This window comes from Galeopterus variegatus, unplaced genomic scaffold (assembly GCF_000696425.1).
Source record: "Galeopterus variegatus unplaced genomic scaffold, G_variegatus-3.0.2 Scaffold4598, whole genome shotgun sequence".
Classification (NCBI taxonomy): domain Eukaryota; kingdom Metazoa; phylum Chordata; class Mammalia; order Dermoptera; family Cynocephalidae; genus Galeopterus; species Galeopterus variegatus.
This window is the reverse complement of record NW_007730709.1, coordinates 129,873-148,726: the sequence shown is the minus strand read 5'-3', so window position 1 is coordinate 148,726 and position 18,854 is coordinate 129,873. Positions and strand designations below refer to the sequence as shown.

Below are 18,854 nucleotides of genomic sequence, written 5' to 3'. Positions count from 1 at the left end.
GGCAGATTCATCCCCAGGTAAGAACCACTGGCCTGGTGGTAAGGATGTGGGTTTTAGAGTCCAGCAGACTTGGGCTCCGCTCCCTGTCCTCACCAGATATAGGACAGGCCATTCATTTTCCTGTCCCCAAAACAGGGATGATCACGGAACTCACCTCTTAAGGTTACAGCGTGGATTGAATGTGATTGTACCTGTAAGACCCAGGGCACCTGGGAAATCCCATATCTCAGGGCCTGGCACAAGATGAAAAGGCCGGAGGAATTCCTCAACCAAGTGATCCCATCTCAGTATCAGTTTTCTAATACCCTTAGAGGGGCAGGAAGGGAATAGAAGAACAGGTTTGGGGAGATGGGGATGTAAAGTGCTGTTTTCTGCAGACACAAGCTTTGAAAACGGATAGTCCCAGTGTCAAGTGGGCCTGTGGGGTCAGTTACCAATGGGCATCATCCTCCCTTTTCGTGCTGCACGTGCATGAGGTCCCGGGTGGGCGCAGGCTGCTGACTGACTCTGTAAATATTGGCTGTAAAAGCCCAAGGCCCGGGCAGCCCCTGCAGGACAGAGGGTAGGTAGCATGCTGTTTCCCTGCCAGTCCCCACTTGCAGGGACATGGCTCTGGGCTGGGCCAGCCACCTGAAGTCCCCTTTGAGACTCTTCCCCTTTCTGGAGCACAGTAGGACCCCCGATCCTTGCCACTCCAACACACCCCCTTGTCCAGCACTTGCTCAGTGTCCACCCCTTTTTCTGCTTTATCACTCCACTTTGCCTGAATTCTATAAGTGTTGAGCATCTACGGATCCTTTTTGGCTTCCATAAGCTGCCATTATCACTGGTACCCCCTGGGTCTCTGGCGGACACCCGCAGGGCAGCTGGTCCCCCTCCCTGAAGCACCAGTGCAAACAGAGATCATGGAAGTGCGACCCAGCCTTGAGGTCTGGAGCTGTGTGCGGGAGGTGTTGCAGGCTGTGAAGGCGTCCTGCTGATTGGGAGAAGGAAAATGTAGGTGGACCCAAATTAAGTGGCGTGGAATCCTCTTTCATCTCCCCAGCTGTGTAAACTCTTGACTCGCGAACCACAGCACAGGTCGGCACTGGGCGGAGGAAGGCCCGTCACGCTGACTTGCTATGTAAAGGCCACACGTCGTTCACCTGTCCGTTTGCCAGCCTCTCTCTGCAGTCCGGGCTTTGCCTCTGAGTAGGAGAGAGGCTAGCGGAGGGCCAGGCTCTAGCACCAAGTGTCAGCCTGTCTGGGAGCGCAAGCTAGAGGATTCTCCAAATCTGGAAGATTCCTAGAAGTTCCTCCTGATGTTTCATTTCATTTCTCATCTCCTGGATCGTATTTTGGCTTCTTGGGCTATCTGCAGTGATCGGAGGCAAGATGATTTTTATTGTTCTTTGCTGTGGAAGTAAGCCACATGATTTTGTAAGTGCTTCTGCCAAGCTCTGAGTTTATGGGATCCTTTGGGGCATTCTGGAGGTCACGATTTTTTTCCTACTGTGAGCAAGGCTTGAATTGGGGTGGCACAATTTTGGAGGGGGCCACTTAAGCCGGTCCGAGGAGTTCCCCTGGCTCGGTTTTCTGGGCTCGTTGCCAGCCACGCTTGGGGCCCTGTGGGTTCTTGGGCGCCCAGCCAGTCAGGTCTCGGCTCTTGCCTAATACCTCCCATGGCAGCTCTGCAGCAGGTCAGGACGTCCTGCATGTAACACTCAGCAAGCATGTCCTCCTCTCTGGGTTTGGCTTGTTTAACCTGAGGACCTTCAAGTGTCAACGGTTTCCGGACTTCACCGATAGTCTCTGGTCCTCACCATGCTGTTGCTGCCTGGAGGGTGGGACATGCACTCACTGCGCCCCCAAACCCTACCCAGATCAAGTAGGACCAAGGGGGAGGAAGCATTCTCCCTCTCACTGCCAGCGATCAAGTTGGAAAGGGAACTCTGGGGGCTGGCTGGTAAGTTCAGTTGGTTTGAGCTCAGTGTTATAACTCCAAGGTCAAGGGTTTGGATTCCTGCACCAGCCAGCTTTCCATAGGAAAGGGACCTCTGGACATCAGCCTGCAGTGGTGGTGCTCAGAAGGCACCTTTCCAAGGGGCCATTTTCCCCATAGGCTTTGAGTTTCCCTCTGCCAAGGAGGCCTCTCCTTATGCCCCCCGCCTGCAGTGTCCTATGATGCTCGCCTTCTCGGGTCGTAGGATACTCCCTGGGCTGCGGCAGGACCTTTCCTGCTAGTCCCCTGGCATCTGCACTTGGCCAGGGCTTATCATGGAGCACCATAGTGGGAGGCTGGGAGCCAGGCCGCCTCCACCAAACCCCTTTTTCTCACTCGGCTCTGGGAGTGAGCCCCTCCACCCTCCCAGCCTCAGTTTCCCCACCTGTCATGCCCAAGTGAGATGACATTCCCAGGGCCTGATTTTTCAAAGGCTATCGGTGACATCCTTGTGTCTCTTTCTGCTTCCCTCTCAAAGCAGGCTGAGGTCCTTTCTCTGATGGTGGTCGCTCTGTGGGGTCTCTTGTTGGCAAGGGGCAAAGTCTTCTGGGAATTGGAACACACCTAGAGGGGGACCACCCCACTCTGCCCGGTGACATCCTTGTGTCTCTTTCTGCTTCCCTCTCAAAGCAGGCTGAGGTCCTTTCTCTGATTGTGGTCGCTCTGTGGGGTCTCTTGTTGGCAAGGGGCAAAGTCTTCTGGGAATTGGAACACACCTAGAGGGGGACCACCCCACTCTGCCTTCGAATTCTCTAAAACTCTCAAATCGTGCTGCTCTGCCCTGTGGGTGGAGCAGTGGCTTCAATCCCTGCTTGTGCAAGGGAGCATGGACTCCCGCAAATAGAACTGTCAACCTGGGAGGACGGCGGTCCCAGGCCTGGCTGGGAGTGCCTGGCAGGGTCCACCAGTCACTCGGTGCCTGCAGAGGGAGGCGAAGTTGGCCCCGGGTCCATCCTCTCCAGACTGCTCTGGCTCTTCGAGAACTGGGTCACTGCAGTCCTGTTTAGATTTCCTCCAAACAAATATTTGCCTGGCCAGTCCAGTTTGGTCAAGAAGTGTGCTGAGCAGCAAGGGTGGCAGAGGAGGGAGGGAGGAGGCTGTCACACAACAGCAGCCACTGCTCCCGGTGGCTGCTCCACAGACCTGGAGCATCCCATCCTGAGTGGGAGAATAGAGTGGGATGCCCTTTGGGAGCTAGAGGTGCACATTCACCATCTCACTTGGATTCTTGACATTCCCAATGGATATTTTCCCAGTGCCCTGAGCTCTTCCAGTGAGGCGCAAGAGTCTCCCCACTGGACAGAGAGCCGAGGCGCAGATGCGAGGTTGGCTTCTAATGCCTTGCATTGGGGCCTGTGTTCCACACGTCTCCCAGTGGCTTAGCAAGAGAGGTTCATGTGAAAGATTACCTGAGAGATCAGCTTTGGTGCGGACGGACATGGAAGGTTTCTGAGGACTTGCCAGATATTTACAGAGATCTAATCAGAAGTTAGTCAAGCAGAGACGGAAAAGGTGTCCCAGACAGGAGGGATGGCGTGTGCAAAGGCCCCGGGGTGGGAAGGAGTCTGCCCTGTTTGAAGTGCTGAGAGAAGACGGGTTCAGCTCGGCACAGTGATGAAGGGGGTGAGATCAGCAGGGGTCAGACAACAGCCTTGGAGGCCAGGATGTGAGCTGGATTTTATCCCAGGGGCTGTGGAAAACCAGGAAGGGTTTTAAGTGACGGGATCAGATTTGCAGTGGCTTTGGGGAGTCCAGACGGGAGCAGGTTTCAGTGATTTGCGGACAGGTGACAGCAGTTTTGATGGTGCATGGAGAGAAGTGGAACAATTGGAGAACTGTTTCCGGGGGCAGGGAAGCTCGCAGGGGGGTGGAGCTCCTCAGGAAGAATCTAAGTGTCCAATGAAGTGGGCAGCCTGCCGGGGAAAACGGTCTTCCCTTCTCATCGTCCCCCTGCCCTATCCCTCCATCCTTGTAGCTTCTCGCTGAATTCTGAGGGGGTGGAGAGGATGGCCACCGGGACGCCAACAGCCGACCGGGACGATGTGGCACCCATGGAGGACCCGGCCGCCCGTTTCCAGGTGCCGAAGCACTCATGGGACGGGCTCCGCAGCATCATTCACGGCAGCCGCAAGTACTCGGGCCTCATAGTCAACAAAGCTCCCCACGACTTCCAGTTTGTGCAGAAGACGGATGAGTCTGGCCCCCACTCCCCCCGCCTCTACTACCTAGGTGAGCCGGGTCTCCCCGGGCTGCCCTTGGCCAGGGCGGTTTCTGGGACAGCTGTGACTTCAGTCCTCTGTTCTTCAGAGGCCAACGGTCTTGGTACTGTGAAGGTACACTTAGGTGGGTGCTTGGCACACTGTCTACAAGGCTGTGCCACCCCCAGATGGTACCTATTACAGGGACAACTTGGGCCAGGCCTGAAGGGGAGGAGGATGGGGCCCCTGGGAGGGTCAGCAGTGCCAGTGAGCTGAGCAGAGGGCAGTCCTGTCCATCTGTGTTACTGGGCACCGTGGGTCAGGGCTGGCCAAGTGGCTCTGAGCCCAGAGATTGTTTCCAGTACCAGTCAGCTGGGCTTACCCCCTGAGTCACTTCCTAGCCACCTGGTCTGGGCTGGGTGGGGCTCATGAAAACCAGGACTGGGCTTAAAGATCCCCAACAGGAGTTGTAACTCCAGCAGGAGCTTGCAGCATAGTGATGTGTTAAGAAGGACCCCGAGGCTCAAAGAAAGGTGCCTTGACTGTGTAACCATGTCAGCCGTGGGCTAACAGTGGGGGGGCGTGTGCCACACATTGCGTCCCCTGCTCCAGATGCCTGGATAAACATGGTCACGGCTGATCACCTCCTCCCTGGGCATGTGCCTGGGGAGCAGCACTTTTATGTGTCTGTGATCATTTACGGGTTTGTGTCCCCTACTGGACCATGAGAGCCTTCGGGCATGGGTCAGGTCTCATGTATTCCAGTAGCCCCAGCAGCCAGACCAGGCCTGGCGCCCACTAGGTGGACAGTAAATATCTGTTAAGCAAGTGGATGTGCCCTACTTACTGACAGGTCTTACAGAGCTGGAGGAGGGTGCCCCATAGGAGTCAGTCGAGACTGTTCCTTTGAATGCCGTTGACCTAAGTAAGGCAGGGTTTCTCAACCTTGGCATGCTCCACATCCAAGGCCGAGTCTTCTCTGTAGGCCTGCAGGTGCTGAGCAGCGTCCCTGGTCTCCAGTCCATGCCAGGAGCACCCACAGTTGTGACAACCACAAATGTCCCCAGACACTGCACAGACTCGCCCCCAGTTGAGAACCACTGTCTGCGGAGTAGGAAAGCACTAGAATTACTCTCCAGGGCAGAATCTTGTCCAAATGGCTCTCCCCAGCCCCTGAGACAGTGCCTACGCATGCTTAGGTCCTCAATCAATATTTGAATGATTGAATGAATGAATGAATGAATGTCATCCTCTGCCTGAGGCTGACCGCATGCTAATGGAAATGACTGAGATGGACTCCAGGTGGCTGCCCCCTTCCCGCAGTCGATGCACTCCCTTGTCACAGACAAGCCTCTTTGGAAATGAGATGGTTTGACAAACACAGAGTTATAAAAGAAGAGTGATCCAGAGCAGGGGTCACAAGCAAGGGCTGTCTGTCTTTAGGAATCAAGTGTTACTGGTGCCCATTCATGTGTGTATCGTCTTTGGCTGCTTTCAAGCTATAGCAGCAGGTAGCTGGGGCAGATCCTATGGCCCACAAAGCCAAAAATATTTACTGTCGGGCTCTTTGCAGAAAAATGTTTGCCAACTCCAATCTTGGAGACATTTGGACTGGAAATGCTTCAGGGTTCATTTACCCCAGAGGGAGCTTGGCTGTGAAGACTGAAAGGATCCCAGATGAGGACCGTAGTGGGCCAGCGTCTCCCTCTATTTCCTGTGGCCCCCCCAACCCCTGTGTCAGCACAGTCTTGGATTACTTGCTCATGTTTGGGTTGCCGTCCTGGTTGGGGCACTTGTGTGAATTTCCTGTGGCTGCTGTTGTACCAGTGAACATCAGTTTAGTAGCTTAAAACAACAGAAATGTATTCTGTTACAGTTGTGGAGGCCAGAAGTCTGAAATCAGTTTCAGTGGGGCCAAAACCAAAGTGTCAGCAGGTCCACACTTTGGAGGCTGCAGGGGAGAATCAGTTCCCTTCCTCTTCCCGCTTCTGGTGGCTGCCGGCATTCCTTGGCTTGTGGCTGCATCACTCTAATCCCTGCTTTTGCAGTCACGTGGTCACCTCCTGTGTCTGTCTGAAATTTCCTCATGCTTCCCTTTTGTAAGGACACGTGATGACATTGCTCCCACCTGGATAATCCAGGATAATCTCCTAGCTCAAGCTTTAATGTAATCACAGCTGCAAAGTCCTGTCTTGCTGTACAAAGTAACATTCACATCCAGGCCCCAGGATGTGGACATCTCTCTTTAGGGGTCAATGCGCATCCTCCACAGAGCTGCTAATAGGTGCAGAAACCCTCCTAGCCAGTTTGAGCCTCAAAGGGCAGCTTGTGGTAAAGATATAGGGGCATCTCACAGAACCCAGGGGTAGAAAGTCCACTGGACATCAGGAAGCAGCACCTGGGAACTGGGAACCTTCCAGAACCCAGGCCTGCTCTGTGCACATCTGTATCCATGGGTCCACTCCACATCACTCCCACCTGGCCCCCACAGCACTCCCACAGCTCCCAGGGTTCCACATGTCAGGTTCCAGCCAACAGCAGACAGACAGGCTTTCTCCAAATTTCTAGGAGAAGCAATTGGATTGGCTCAGCATAGGTCACATCGTCCAGTCGGCTGGGATGGGCAGGTCCTTGCGGGACACAGGAAGCTGCAGAGGACCCTCCCTGGTGGGTGAGGGGCAGCTCCAGACAGTGTGGACTTGACAGAGACCCCAGAATGTACTAGAGCAGCCCAGAGCTGCACTGTCTTCTCGAGGGTGATGTCATTCACACTTCGCTGGTCCAGTCTTTGTCACTTAACACTATCAGGGCAGCTTCGACCTCACTTCATGTCCAAGTTCTCAGACCGGCCTCCCTGTAGCTCCTAGGTCTTTATAAACACATCTTGGCGTGAGCCTGGCACCTGGGCTAATGCTGGCACCCAGTGTACTCCAAGGGCAAGGCCCAGCCTGCTGCTCCAGGTGTGCCACCTGTCCCCTCAGCTCCGCCTGGGGACCTCTGTGTCCTTGGCAGGCACCAGGCTTGCTGTTTGGGACACGTGGAGCTGATCACTGAGGTCCTCCAGGAAGGCTCTTTTATAACCACGTGACCAGTTGGAGCAGTGGAGGGAACTCCTGCTGCTGGGAAGGGCTGGACACAGCATAGGCCCCAGGGCTCAGCTGTCCCACCCTGTGCCGAGCTCTGAGACCTGCTGAGAAGGGAAAGTGAGAACTCTTGTCTCCTTGTGTCTCCGGTCACGATCCAGGAGAGAGCCCTGGCCCAGCTTCGGGCACATGCACCCTGCGAGGCCGGCCACCAAGGCCACAGTGCATGGTGACTAGACATGGTATTTGCGCAGGCTTGGGTCACCTGCCATGCCTGTGGCGAGAGGGCAGGTGACGGTTGGCAGTGAGCGCATATGGGGGGCAGAGCTGGTAAGAAAATCAGGGAGGGAGAGTGGCAGCCGAAACTTGTGGCTGTCATTGGCCGGCTCCGCCCCTTGCCTCAAATGCCAGTCATTAATGTCACTGGTGCCAACAGCACCATGTCCAGGGAATGTGCTGGCTTGGGCATTTTGGTGAGATCACTTATTAATCAGCTGGGGAGGGGAGGTGGCCCTGATGGCCTTGGCAAGGCTGTGCCTTTGACTTCCTGTTTGGAAGGCTCTGGCTCTTCCAGAGTCCCTGTGAACAGGGACTGTCCCAGAGCACAGGTTGCTGCCAGAAAACAGCTGCCTGCCCCCTCTCAGCCTTCCCCATTGCCCACAACACTTTTTCTTAAAAAATTCAGATTTAATTTACATTCCATAATTTCATACTTTTAAAGGTGTACAACTTATGGCTTTTAGTATATTTACGGTGTTGCGCAACCATTACTACTGTCTAGTTCCAGAACATTCTCATCACCCCAGAAAGAAACCTCATGCTCGTTAGCAGTCATTCCCCATTCCCCTCCCCCACCCCCTGGCAAATACGAATCTATTTCCTGTCTCCTGAATCTATTTGCCTGTTCTGGGCATTTCACATGAATGGAATCACACACCATGTGATTCTCATCACTACTTGTGACCGTGGGGAGGAGGAAGGCCCAATGGGTGGCCTGGATGGGGCAGAGTCGTGTCTGACTCTAGCAGGGAATGAGAGAGTTGGACCTCTGCAGTTTAAGGATCCTTAGAGATCAAGTTGTGTTTCTGGCACTGGGGCTCTTCACCTCACCCCTGCCTCAACATGTGATTTTCCCCACCTGTACATGTCTAAATTAACTTTGCATTTTTCATAAATCCTCTTTAAAAGAAAACCTGTTAATCTAATATTTTTCCTTAAACACACTCTTCCGTTACTGTGCTTCAAGAGCACACATTATCACCTGTGGAAAACCTGCATCTCTTGTCATAAGAAGAAGCTACGTTCATAAATCCTCTTTAAAAGAAAACCTGTTAATCTAATATTTTTCCTTAAACACACTCTTCTGTTACTGTGCTTCAAGAGCACACATTATCACCTGTGGAAAACCTGCATCTCTTGTCATAAGAAGAAGCTACGTATAACAATAAATATAAATGGGTCAGATATTATCTATTAAGCTCTACCCCAGGAGGTGCTGAGCTTGGGGCTTGCCTGTTTTCTCAGGCTTAAAAGCAAGCGAGCACAAGGAGGTCCTGCAGAGGGCGGCATGAAACCAAGTCTTCCTCCTGGAGAAACTCAGGATTAAAAGAGGAACAAAGAGGAACTTGAGCTGTCCGAGATTCATGTTAGCCACGTCACATGTTGCTGGATTGTTCAACACTTGGGGGAGCCCTGTCCTGGTTCCCCAACCTTGTTGCACAGAGAGGGGGAAACTGAAGCTTCCAGAAATAGTCATTCTGCTCCTGCCTTTTAATTTACTAATAACGACAGTACCGTCACCTGTTGAATCTAAGACACTCCCAGTTGGAAGTTACACCATTATTTTATCTGCCACTAAGGACACAATACCACCTTCAGCAGTGAGACCCATGCCAGCTCCAGGGATGTGAATATGTGAACACCACAGCTTACCGAGTGACACTTGCATTGTGCTCAGGGTTTCCCATTTTGTATCTCACCTCATCCACACGAAACCCCTGTTTGGCAGCTACTGCCATACCTCACTTTTTAGGAAGGTTAGATTAAATCAGCAGTTCCCAGTCAGGGGTGATCATGCTCCCCCGACTCCAGGGAATATTGGGCGATGTCTGGAGACATCTGTGGTTGTCACGACTGGGGGTGCTCCTGGCACGGAGTGGGTGGAGGCCAGGGATGCTACTCAGCACCCTCAGTGCCCAGGACGGCCCCACCCCAGAGAATGACCTGGCCCAAACGTCATTAGTGGCAAGGTTGAGAAACCCTGGATAAAGATTTTCCTTATTCCTTTTTGTAGGTTCCGCCCTTACTCTAAACCTAGATTGATTTAATTCTTGGCCTTTGCAAAAACCTTTGGTAAAAAAGGACCTTTGAGAGCCTGTTGAGATTTGGGTATCTCCAAGCGACCTTTTTTTGTTCTCCTGTGAGCTATTTTTTCAGTAATTGAGGCCACAGTATTCAGCACACATAACTTAGAGCGGGGAGACCCTATCAGTGATGTGGCTTTTTGGGCAGCGGTGTGCCTGGCAGAATGACCCAGAAGCAGAGGGAACCAGCTGGGCCCAGCCACGGGGAGCCAGAAACATGGGTGAGACCCTCTCCATCCTGGGCAAGGTCCCCATTCTAGGTTTTCTCCTGTTCTGCCCCTAGGGATGCCTTATGGCAGTCGAGAGAACTCCCTCCTCTACTCCGAGATTCCCAAGAAGGTCCGGAAGGAGGCTCTGCTGCTCCTGTCTTGGAAGCAGATGCTGGATCATTTCCAGGTGAGCTGCACCTGGCGGTGCCTGGGCCCCCCCCACCCGGGGGTGAGGAGGTAGGCACAGGGCTCCTCTTGTCACTTTACCTCCTACGGGGCTCACCTGCTGCTGTGTTCATGCAAACCTTGCCCTCTGCCTCCCCAGGCTGTACTTGAGCCTCAGGCTAGGTTTGTGATAAGAACGCTTATCAGGAGCATCTCTCTCGTTCAACTGTATCACCGAAGATTTGGGATTAACTTGGGTCTAGGCCTTTTATGGAGACTGGCTAATAATTAATGTCACCCAAAGGCCCTGCCCTCTGGGGAGGAGCGTGTGGGTGATGGGGAGAGCGGCTTTTGTGTGGGCGTGTCCTTGTTTCTTTCTGATTGTTATAGGACAATACTGGGTGGCCAGGAGAGTGATGTGCTCTGTGCTGCTGGTTCACTTGTGCCTGTCCCAGTTAGCCCCCACGCTGACAAACTTGGGTTTACATATATGTAGCGTTCCTCACAGCAAGGGGAAATTCTTGCTTTCAGTTCTGCTTTTCACATAGGTTTGGNCCTCACCCCTGCCTCAACATGTGATTTTCCCCACCTGTACATGTCTAAATTAACTTTGCATTTTTCATAAATCCTCTTTAAAAGAAAACCTGTTAATCTAATATTTTTCCTTAAACACACTCTTCTGTTACTGTGCTTCAAGAGCACACATTATCACCTGTGGAAAACCTGCATCTCTTGTCATAAGAAGAAGCTACGTATAACAATAAATATAAATGGGTCAGATATTATCTATTAAGCTCTACCCCAGGAGGTGCTGAGCTTGGGGCTTGCCTGTTTTCTCAGGCTTAAAAGCAAGCGAGCACAAGGAGGTCCTGCAGAGGGCGGCATGAAACCAAGTCTTCCTCCTGGAGAAACTCAGGATTAAAAGAGGAACAAAGAGGAACTTGAGCTGTCCGAGATTCATGTTAGCCACGTCACATGTTGCTGGATTGTTCAACACTTGGGGGAGCCCTGTCCTGGTTCCCCAACCTTGTTGCACAGAGAGGGGGAAACTGAAGCTTCCAGAAATAGTCATTCTGCTCCTGCCTTTTAATTTACTAATAACGACAGTACCGTCACCTGTTGAATCTAAGACACTCCCAGTTGGAAGTTACACCATTATTTTATCTGCCACTAAGGACACAATACCACCTTCAGCAGTGAGACCCATGCCAGCTCCAGGGATGTGAATATGTGAACACCACAGCTTACCGAGTGACACTTGCATTGTGCTCAGGGTTTCCCATTTTGTATCTCACCTCATCCACACGAAACCCCTGTTTGGCAGCTACTGCCATACCTCACTTTTTAGGAAGGTTAGATTAAATCAGCAGTTCCCAGTCAGGGGTGATCATGCTCCCCCGACTCCAGGGAATATTGGGCGATGTCTGGAGACATCTGTGGTTGTCACGACTGGGGGTGCTCCTGGCACGGAGTGGGTGGAGGCCAGGGATGCTACTCAGCACCCTCAGTGCCCAGGACGGCCCCACCCCAGAGAATGACCTGGCCCAAACGTCATTAGTGGCAAGGTTGAGAAACCCTGGATAAAGATTTTCCTTATTCCTTTTTGTAGGTTCCGCCCTTACTCTAAACCTAGATTGATTTAATTCTTGGCCTTTGCAAAAACCTTTGGTAAAAAAGGACCTTTGAGAGCCTGTTGAGATTTGGGTATCTCCAAGCGACCTTTTTTTGTTCTCCTGTGAGCTATTTTTTCAGTAATTGAGGCCACAGTATTCAGCACACATAACTTAGAGCGGGGAGACCCTATCAGTGATGTGGCTTTTTGGGCAGCGGTGTGCCTGGCAGAATGACCCAGAAGCAGAGGGAACCAGCTGGGCCCAGCCACGGGGAGCCAGAAACATGGGTGAGACCCTCTCCATCCTGGGCAAGGTCCCCATTCTAGGTTTTCTCCTGTTCTGCCCCTAGGGATGCCTTATGGCAGTCGAGAGAACTCCCTCCTCTACTCCGAGATTCCCAAGAAGGTCCGGAAGGAGGCTCTGCTGCTCCTGTCTTGGAAGCAGATGCTGGATCATTTCCAGGTGAGCTGCACCTGGCGGTGCCTGGGCCCCCCCCACCCGGGGGTGAGGAGGTAGGCACAGGGCTCCTCTTGTCACTTTACCTCCTACGGGGCTCACCTGCTGCTGTGTTCATGCAAACCTTGCCCTCTGCCTCCCCAGGCTGTACTTGAGCCTCAGGCTAGGTTTGTGATAAGAACGCTTATCAGGAGCATCTCTCTCGTTCAACTGTATCACCGAAGATTTGGGATTAACTTGGGTCTAGGCCTTTTATGGAGACTGGCTAATAATTAATGTCACCCAAAGGCCCTGCCCTCTGGGGAGGAGCGTGTGGGTGATGGGGAGAGCGGCTTTTGTGTGGGCGTGTCCTTGTTTCTTTCTGATTGTTATAGGACAATACTGGGTGGCCAGGAGAGTGATGTGCTCTGTGCTGCTGGTTCACTTGTGCCTGTCCCAGTTAGCCCCCACGCTGACAAACTTGGGTTTACATATATGTAGCGTTCCTCACAGCAAGGGGAAATTCTTGCTTTCAGTTCTGCTTTTCACATAGGTTTGGATTTTTTTGGTGGCTGTACCATACGGGGATCCGAACCCTGAACCTTGGTGTTATCAGCCCTGCGCTCTACTGAGTGAGCTAACTAGCTGGTTCCCAGTTCTGCTTTTTAAAAATGCGTTTGTTTTCCTTGGTTTCTCTCCCTGTGTCCACATGGTCCTCAGAATTCTCCTACATCTGTGTGTTTTGCACTAGCGTTTACCTGCCTGAACTTCAGGAGCGGGGCATTTGGGTCATCAGGTTGTCTTAAATTTGCACTGGATTTACTGTGGTCCGATTGAAGGTGTTCAACTTATGATTTTTAACTTATTGATGGTGTAAAATCTCTATGCATTCGGTAGAAACTGTACTTTGAGTACCCATACAATTATTCTGTTTTCACTCTCAGTACAGTATTTCATAAATTACATGAGATATTCATCACTTTCTTATAAAATAGGCTTTGTGTTGGATGATTTTGCCCAACTGTAGGCTAATGTAAGTGTTCTGAGCACATTTAAGGTAGGCTAGGCTAGGGTGTTAGTAGGTTAGGTGTATTCAGTGCATTTTTGACTTGCAATATTTTCAACTTATGATTTTTTTTTAATATATATCATTCATTTTCTTTGAGAAGCTTTTTTTTTTTCTAACCGGTAAGGGGATCGTAACCCTTGGCTTGGTGTTGTCTGCACCATGCTCAGCCAGTGAGCTAACCAGCCATCCCTATATAGGATCTGAACCCGCAGCCTCGGCGCTATCAGCGCCGCACTCTCCCGAGTGAGCCACAGAGCCGGCCCTTCTTTGAGAAGTTTTATATAAAAAGTACCTTCTGCAGGCTAGCTGGTTAGCTCAGTTGGTTAGAACACAGCCTTACAACACCAAGATTGTGGGTTCAGATCCCCGTAAAGGCCAGCTGCAAAAAAAAAAAAAAAAGTACTTTATGCAGATCATACACAGTCTAGGAAGAATTCAAATATGCTGTGTGTAAATCAGTCTAGCTAGTCTAGAAGGCTTTCTGCAAAGCCGTACTGTTCCATTGAGTCAGACATACCAGAGTTTAGATCCTCTGCCTTTAATGAAACCAACCACGTTTTTACTTGATCAACGTCCTGTAAAACCACTTTTCCCATGTCCATTTTCAGAAAGTGCACATTCTCATAATTTGCAGTGGAGAGGTACCGTCATTGGTCCTTTGTAATAATATTATTTTTCTTTGTCCCTGTTGTCTAATACCTGGTTATCAGAGATATGTTAATTATACATTTGCTTTGGTCAACATCGGGATGTTACCCCATCATAAGTCAGGGAGCATCTATGTGGGTATGTGGTGTTGGGTGGGTTTAGATTGAGTGCTCTTGGTGGGAAGGGTTGGTGAGCAGGGTGGGAGGGTAGGGGATCTGCACTGGGAACCAGGAGAGAGCACTCAGTGCTGTGGGGACTGCCACCCCAGCAGCCCCGTCTGCCTTGCAGAGATTTGGTGGGCGACGGGCTCAGGAAGGGAGGAGGCTTCAGGTGGGCCCTGGCAATCCTTCCCCACCACTGCCTCAGACGGTCAGCCAGTCCTGCTGTCCACCCTCGCTGCCCCCTCTTAGGCCACTGAGTTAGGAGGGTTTGGCTGCCTGTTCTGCTCAGCACAGAAAGTTCTCTCTGGCATGGCCAAAGTCACATTCCCCCCAGGCATGCCTAGACTGGAGGATTTCTGCCCTGGTGAGCCCCAGAGCTCGAGGCCTCCTCTGCTGATGCTGTGACCCGTCCCATGTATCCTCAGGCCACACCCCAGCATGGGGTCTACTCCCGGGAGGAGGAGCTGCTGAGGGAGCGGAAGCGCCTGGGGGTCTTCGGCATCACGTCTTACGACTTCCACAGCGAGAGTGGCCTCTTCCTCTTCCAGGCCAGCAACAGTCTCTTCCACTGCCGCGATGGGGGCAAGAACGGCTTCATGGTGAGTCCCGTCCCAGCAGGGCGTGGAGCAGCGCGGGCGGGCACCTGCCCCCCTGAGCCGGGCCTCTCTGTCCTCAGGTGTCCCCCATGAAGCCGCTGGAAATCAAGACCCAGTGCTCAGGACCCCGGATGGACCCCAAAATCTGCCCCGCCGACCCTGCTTTCTTCTCCTTCATCAACAACAGCGACCTATGGGTGGCCAACATTGAGACAGGCGAGGAGCGGCGTCTGACCTTCTGCCACCAAGGTAAGGCCAGCAACATGGCCAGAGCCCAGATAGACAGAGCCTGCCCCCCCGGTGTGGTGCAGCGGCCAGGCTGGGCCACTGCTTCCTGTGGTGGCTGTTGTAGCCGCCATCCCAGCTTCTAGAAGAACCTCGCCCCCATGGCCAGGTGTCCTCTTGTGCACTGTTCCCACCAGGTTGCCCCCCTCCAGCCTTGCAGGAAGTCCCACCGTGTCCCTGCCTGGCTGTGGTTTCTCTCTGTGGGAATTGGCCCAGCTGGGGCACTGGGCTTCTTATGCACTCTGGCTCTTTGTCCCCTTCCCACCACCACCTGTCCGTCCCACGCCATCCAAGTGGAGCTCAAATCTCACCTGCTTCCTTGATTCACCTCATTCCAGTGTTCGACGGAAACGACCCCGTCCTTCCTCAGATGTCTGCAGAAGTCTGCGACATGGCGTCAAACCATGGGTCCTTGTCTTCCCCATCCCACAGCCCTGTCCCCTCTTTCTAAACCTGGTGTCCAGACACATTTTTAGTTGGTGCACCTGGGAGGTGCTCCTGGCATGGAGTGGGTAGAGGCCAGGGACGCTGCTCACCTGCAGTGCCCAGGACCGCCTCAGCCCAGATGACAACCTGGCCCAATGTCCACAGTGCTGAGGGAGAGACACTACTTTGAATCAGCCCTGAGTTCCTCGGTTCCTTCTGTGCTCTCCCAAGAGTTCCTGGCGTGCACCTCATTGTTAGAAGGCTGGTCATCTCTCACCTGCGCCCTTTCTTTCTCCTTCCAGGTCTATCCAATGTCCTGGAGGACCCCAAGTCTGCGGGGGTGGCCACCTTCGTCATTCAGGAAGAATTCGACCGCTTCACGGGTTACTGGTGGTGTCCCACATCCTCTTGGGAAGGTAGGTCCCTTTTCGTTTTTTAAAGATGCTCCTGCCTGTGCTTCTTTTCTTCACCAGAATTCCAGTCTCCATACTTCTCTGTTTCTTCCTTCCTTTGCTTAAGATGATCCCTGCGATCTTTGTAGATCAGCCCGTAGAGAGCTCTTCTCAAACGACTGTAGACATTCCTGTCGCATGGATGTTTATTTAACTAGTTCCACACTGACGGACCCTTTGGTTGTATCCAATTTGGGGTTTCAGTTTTGCTTTGGTGTTATAAACAATACTGTGATGAACATCTTCATACAAATATCTGGGTAACATGGGAGGATGTCATGGGTCTCAACTGGGGTGATTCTCCCCCCCAGGGGACACCAAGTGATGTCAGGGCACATTTGTGGTTGTCATGACTGGAGGGTGCTCCTGGCATGGAGTGGGTGGAGCCCAGTGACACTGCTCAGCACCTGTAGTGCCCAGGACGGCCTCACCCCAGGGAGTGATCCAGCCCCAGTATCCACAGTGCTGAGGGGGAGACCCTGCCATGGAGAAAATTCCTAGCTGTGCGGCCACTGAATTGAAGTCACCGGCATCTTCAGTTGTGGGGGACTTTGCCTGCAGTTGGTGAAAGAAGCCAGATCTGCAGGTCCCTTTGTGTCTGTTCAGTCCCCATAGGGCAGGGGTGTCTTAGCCTCATCCTTCTTCAGTCAAGCTGCATCCATCTGTTGTTTCCTGGGATGTGCCAGGGTTGGGATTGAGATCGCTTTGTTTTCACGCGCCCCTGCCAAGATTTGCCCCACTCCAGGCTCGGCCAGGTCCCCACTGCCGGCTGATGGCCCTGAGGCCTTCGCATGTCTGTGTGTCAGTGCAGCACATGGTCAGCAGGAAAGCCAAGCTTCCCAAGCATCAGTCACTCCCTGGCCACCTTCGCAGGCTTCACAGAACCCACCTTCTCCCTCTTCTGTGGCTCACCATGTGACTTTACATCAAGTTACCTTTTAAAGTAAATTTTATTTTTTTGGCCGCTGGCTGGTGCGGGAATCTTGACCCTGGACCTTGGTGTTGTCAGCACTATGCTCTACCAGCTGAGCTAACTGGCCGGCCCTCACCTTTGATCGAAGTTGACTTGAAAAGAACTCTGTGGTCCCAACATCAATGGAAAACCAGGACTACATACCACGTAGAAGGCACCCATTAAAATCGCATGATGGGAAACACACCAGCACTGTGTGGTTCCAGCTGCTCTCAGGAAAAGGGATTCATTGCCACAGTGGGGCGGTGTCTGAGGCAGGCCGGTACCTGCCAACACGGGACCAAGAGAGAACTGCAGAGATCACTGTGGCCTTCCCCTTCGTCTGGGCCGTGGTCTTCCAGCATGCCGTGATGTTTCTGGAGATGACGCCATTGGCTGTCTTAGATGACTCACTGAGCGGCAGGTCCGGAGCCCTTCTCGGTGGCCAGGAAGGGATGGAGGCTCTGTCCCTACCATGTCATCCTGTCCGGTTGGCCAGGCTCCTCAGCTGTTGCCATGCAGTGATCGTTTACTTCTCGTGACAATTTTTATTGTTGTCCTTCTTTGACCATGCCACATGTATTAGTCTGCTCAGGCTTCCATAACAAAACATCACAGACTGGGTGGTATAAACAACAGAAATGTATTGTCTCACGTTCTGGAGGCTGGAAGTCTCAGATCAGGGTGTGGACAGGGCTGGTTTCTCCTGAGGCCTCTCTCCTTGGTGTGTAGATGTTGTCTTCTCCCCATGTCCTCACATGGCCGTCCTGCTGTGCATGTCTATGTCCTGACCTCCTTTGCTTATAAGGACACAAGTCCTACTGAATTAGGGCCCACCCCAATGACATCATTTGACCTTAATTCTCTCTCTAAAGGCCTGTCTCCAAACTCACATTGTGATGTACTCAAATTTAGGACTTCAACATATGAGTTTTAGTGGGGGACCCAGTTTGGCCCATAACGCCCCAGATGGCCACCTCCTGTGCTATTTCATGCTGTGAACAGCTCTTCTCATTTTCATTATACAAGTAAGGAAACTGAGGCCCAGAGAGGACAGCTGACTGGTTTAAAGTCGAAAAAATGGCAGAGCCAAAGTTTACGGGCCTATGCTCTCAATGTTAGGCTCAGTCATGGCAGAGTAGGGACCCCCCCATGGGCCTGAAGGGGGACGGGGATGGCAGGGGGGATGCCATACCAGTTCCCAGTGTCCTCAGCAGCTCCCCCTGTCCCCTCCAAGGTTCTGAAGGCCTCAGGACACTGCGAATCTTATACGAGGAAGTCGATGAGTCAGAGGTAGAAATCATTCATGTTCCTTCTCCAGCGCTGGAAGAGAGGAAGACAGACTCATACCGATACCCCAGGACAGGTGAGTGCCTGGGACAGGTGGGCACCTGGGACAGAGGAATGCCCGGGACAGGTGAGCGGGGCTTAGTCAGGACTGGTGAGGTGCACTGTCCCCCAGGCCCTCGGGCTGTGCATGTGCACACTGAGCACCTGTGGGAGACAGGAGTCTGCCCTTTCGGGGACACCCCCTCTCCCGGCTTATGTAGGCCTCATGATCATGCAGCTCAGAGGTCAGCAAACTGGCTTTGGAAAGGGCTAGAGAGCAAATATTTTAGGCTTCGTGGGCCAGACAGAGTCTCTGTTCCAACTGTTCAACAAAAGCCACCATAGACAGCACATAGGAGAATGGGCACGGCTGGGTGTCAATAAAACTTTATTGAAATTTGAATTGCAAATGATTCAAATTTGAATTGCGTATAACTTTCCCATTAGACAAAATATCATTCTTCTGATTTTTTTTTTTTTTACCCTTTAAAAATGTAAGAAGGCTTTTTAGTTGCATAAAAACAGGAGGCAGGCTGGACTTACTTGGCCAGTAGTTGGCCGAGTATGCAGCCAGACAGGACCATGGTGAACACCTTTCCATGTGCCGAGTCACACCCTGGTCATTTCTCCAGCTTCATTTCACTTTTGTCCTGTCCTGTTCGGTTACTTTTTGGTCCCTCTGCAGTGCACATGTGTTTTGTTTGGCTCAGAAAATATTTTAAACTAACTCAAGAGACATTTAAGAATTGCCAGATTCTGCCTTCCAGCCTGCTGTTTACAGCCTCCTTGGAAGCAAGTAAGAGAATCATTATTGCTGACTTTAGTGAGTACCTCTGTGCTGTGCTGGACAGAGGCTTCCCAGGGGACATTTCCAATCCTACCACAAATG

At 52.2% G+C, this 18,854-nt stretch overlaps 1 protein-coding gene across 2 annotated transcripts in view; it reads left to right on the top strand.

The window, feature by feature from the left end:
- Positions 1 to 18,854, top strand: part of DPP9 (dipeptidyl-peptidase 9) — a 47,256-nt gene that overhangs the window by 4,340 nt on the left and 24,062 nt on the right. Inside the window, exons 4-9 of one of the 2 annotated variants that reach the window (XM_008587929.1) lie at positions 3,957 to 4,210; positions 9,909 to 10,021; positions 14,351 to 14,524; positions 14,602 to 14,770; positions 15,535 to 15,648; positions 17,874 to 18,002. In XM_008587929.1, coding sequence (XP_008586151.1) covers positions 3,957 to 4,210; positions 9,909 to 10,021; positions 14,351 to 14,524; positions 14,602 to 14,770; positions 15,535 to 15,648; positions 17,874 to 18,002 — 953 coding nt within the window. Of the gene's footprint in view, positions 1 to 3,956; positions 4,211 to 9,908; positions 10,022 to 11,997; positions 12,075 to 14,350; positions 14,525 to 14,601; positions 14,771 to 15,534; positions 15,649 to 17,873; positions 18,003 to 18,854 lie in introns of those variants that run through there. The other variant, XM_008587928.1, reaches the window with a different exon arrangement.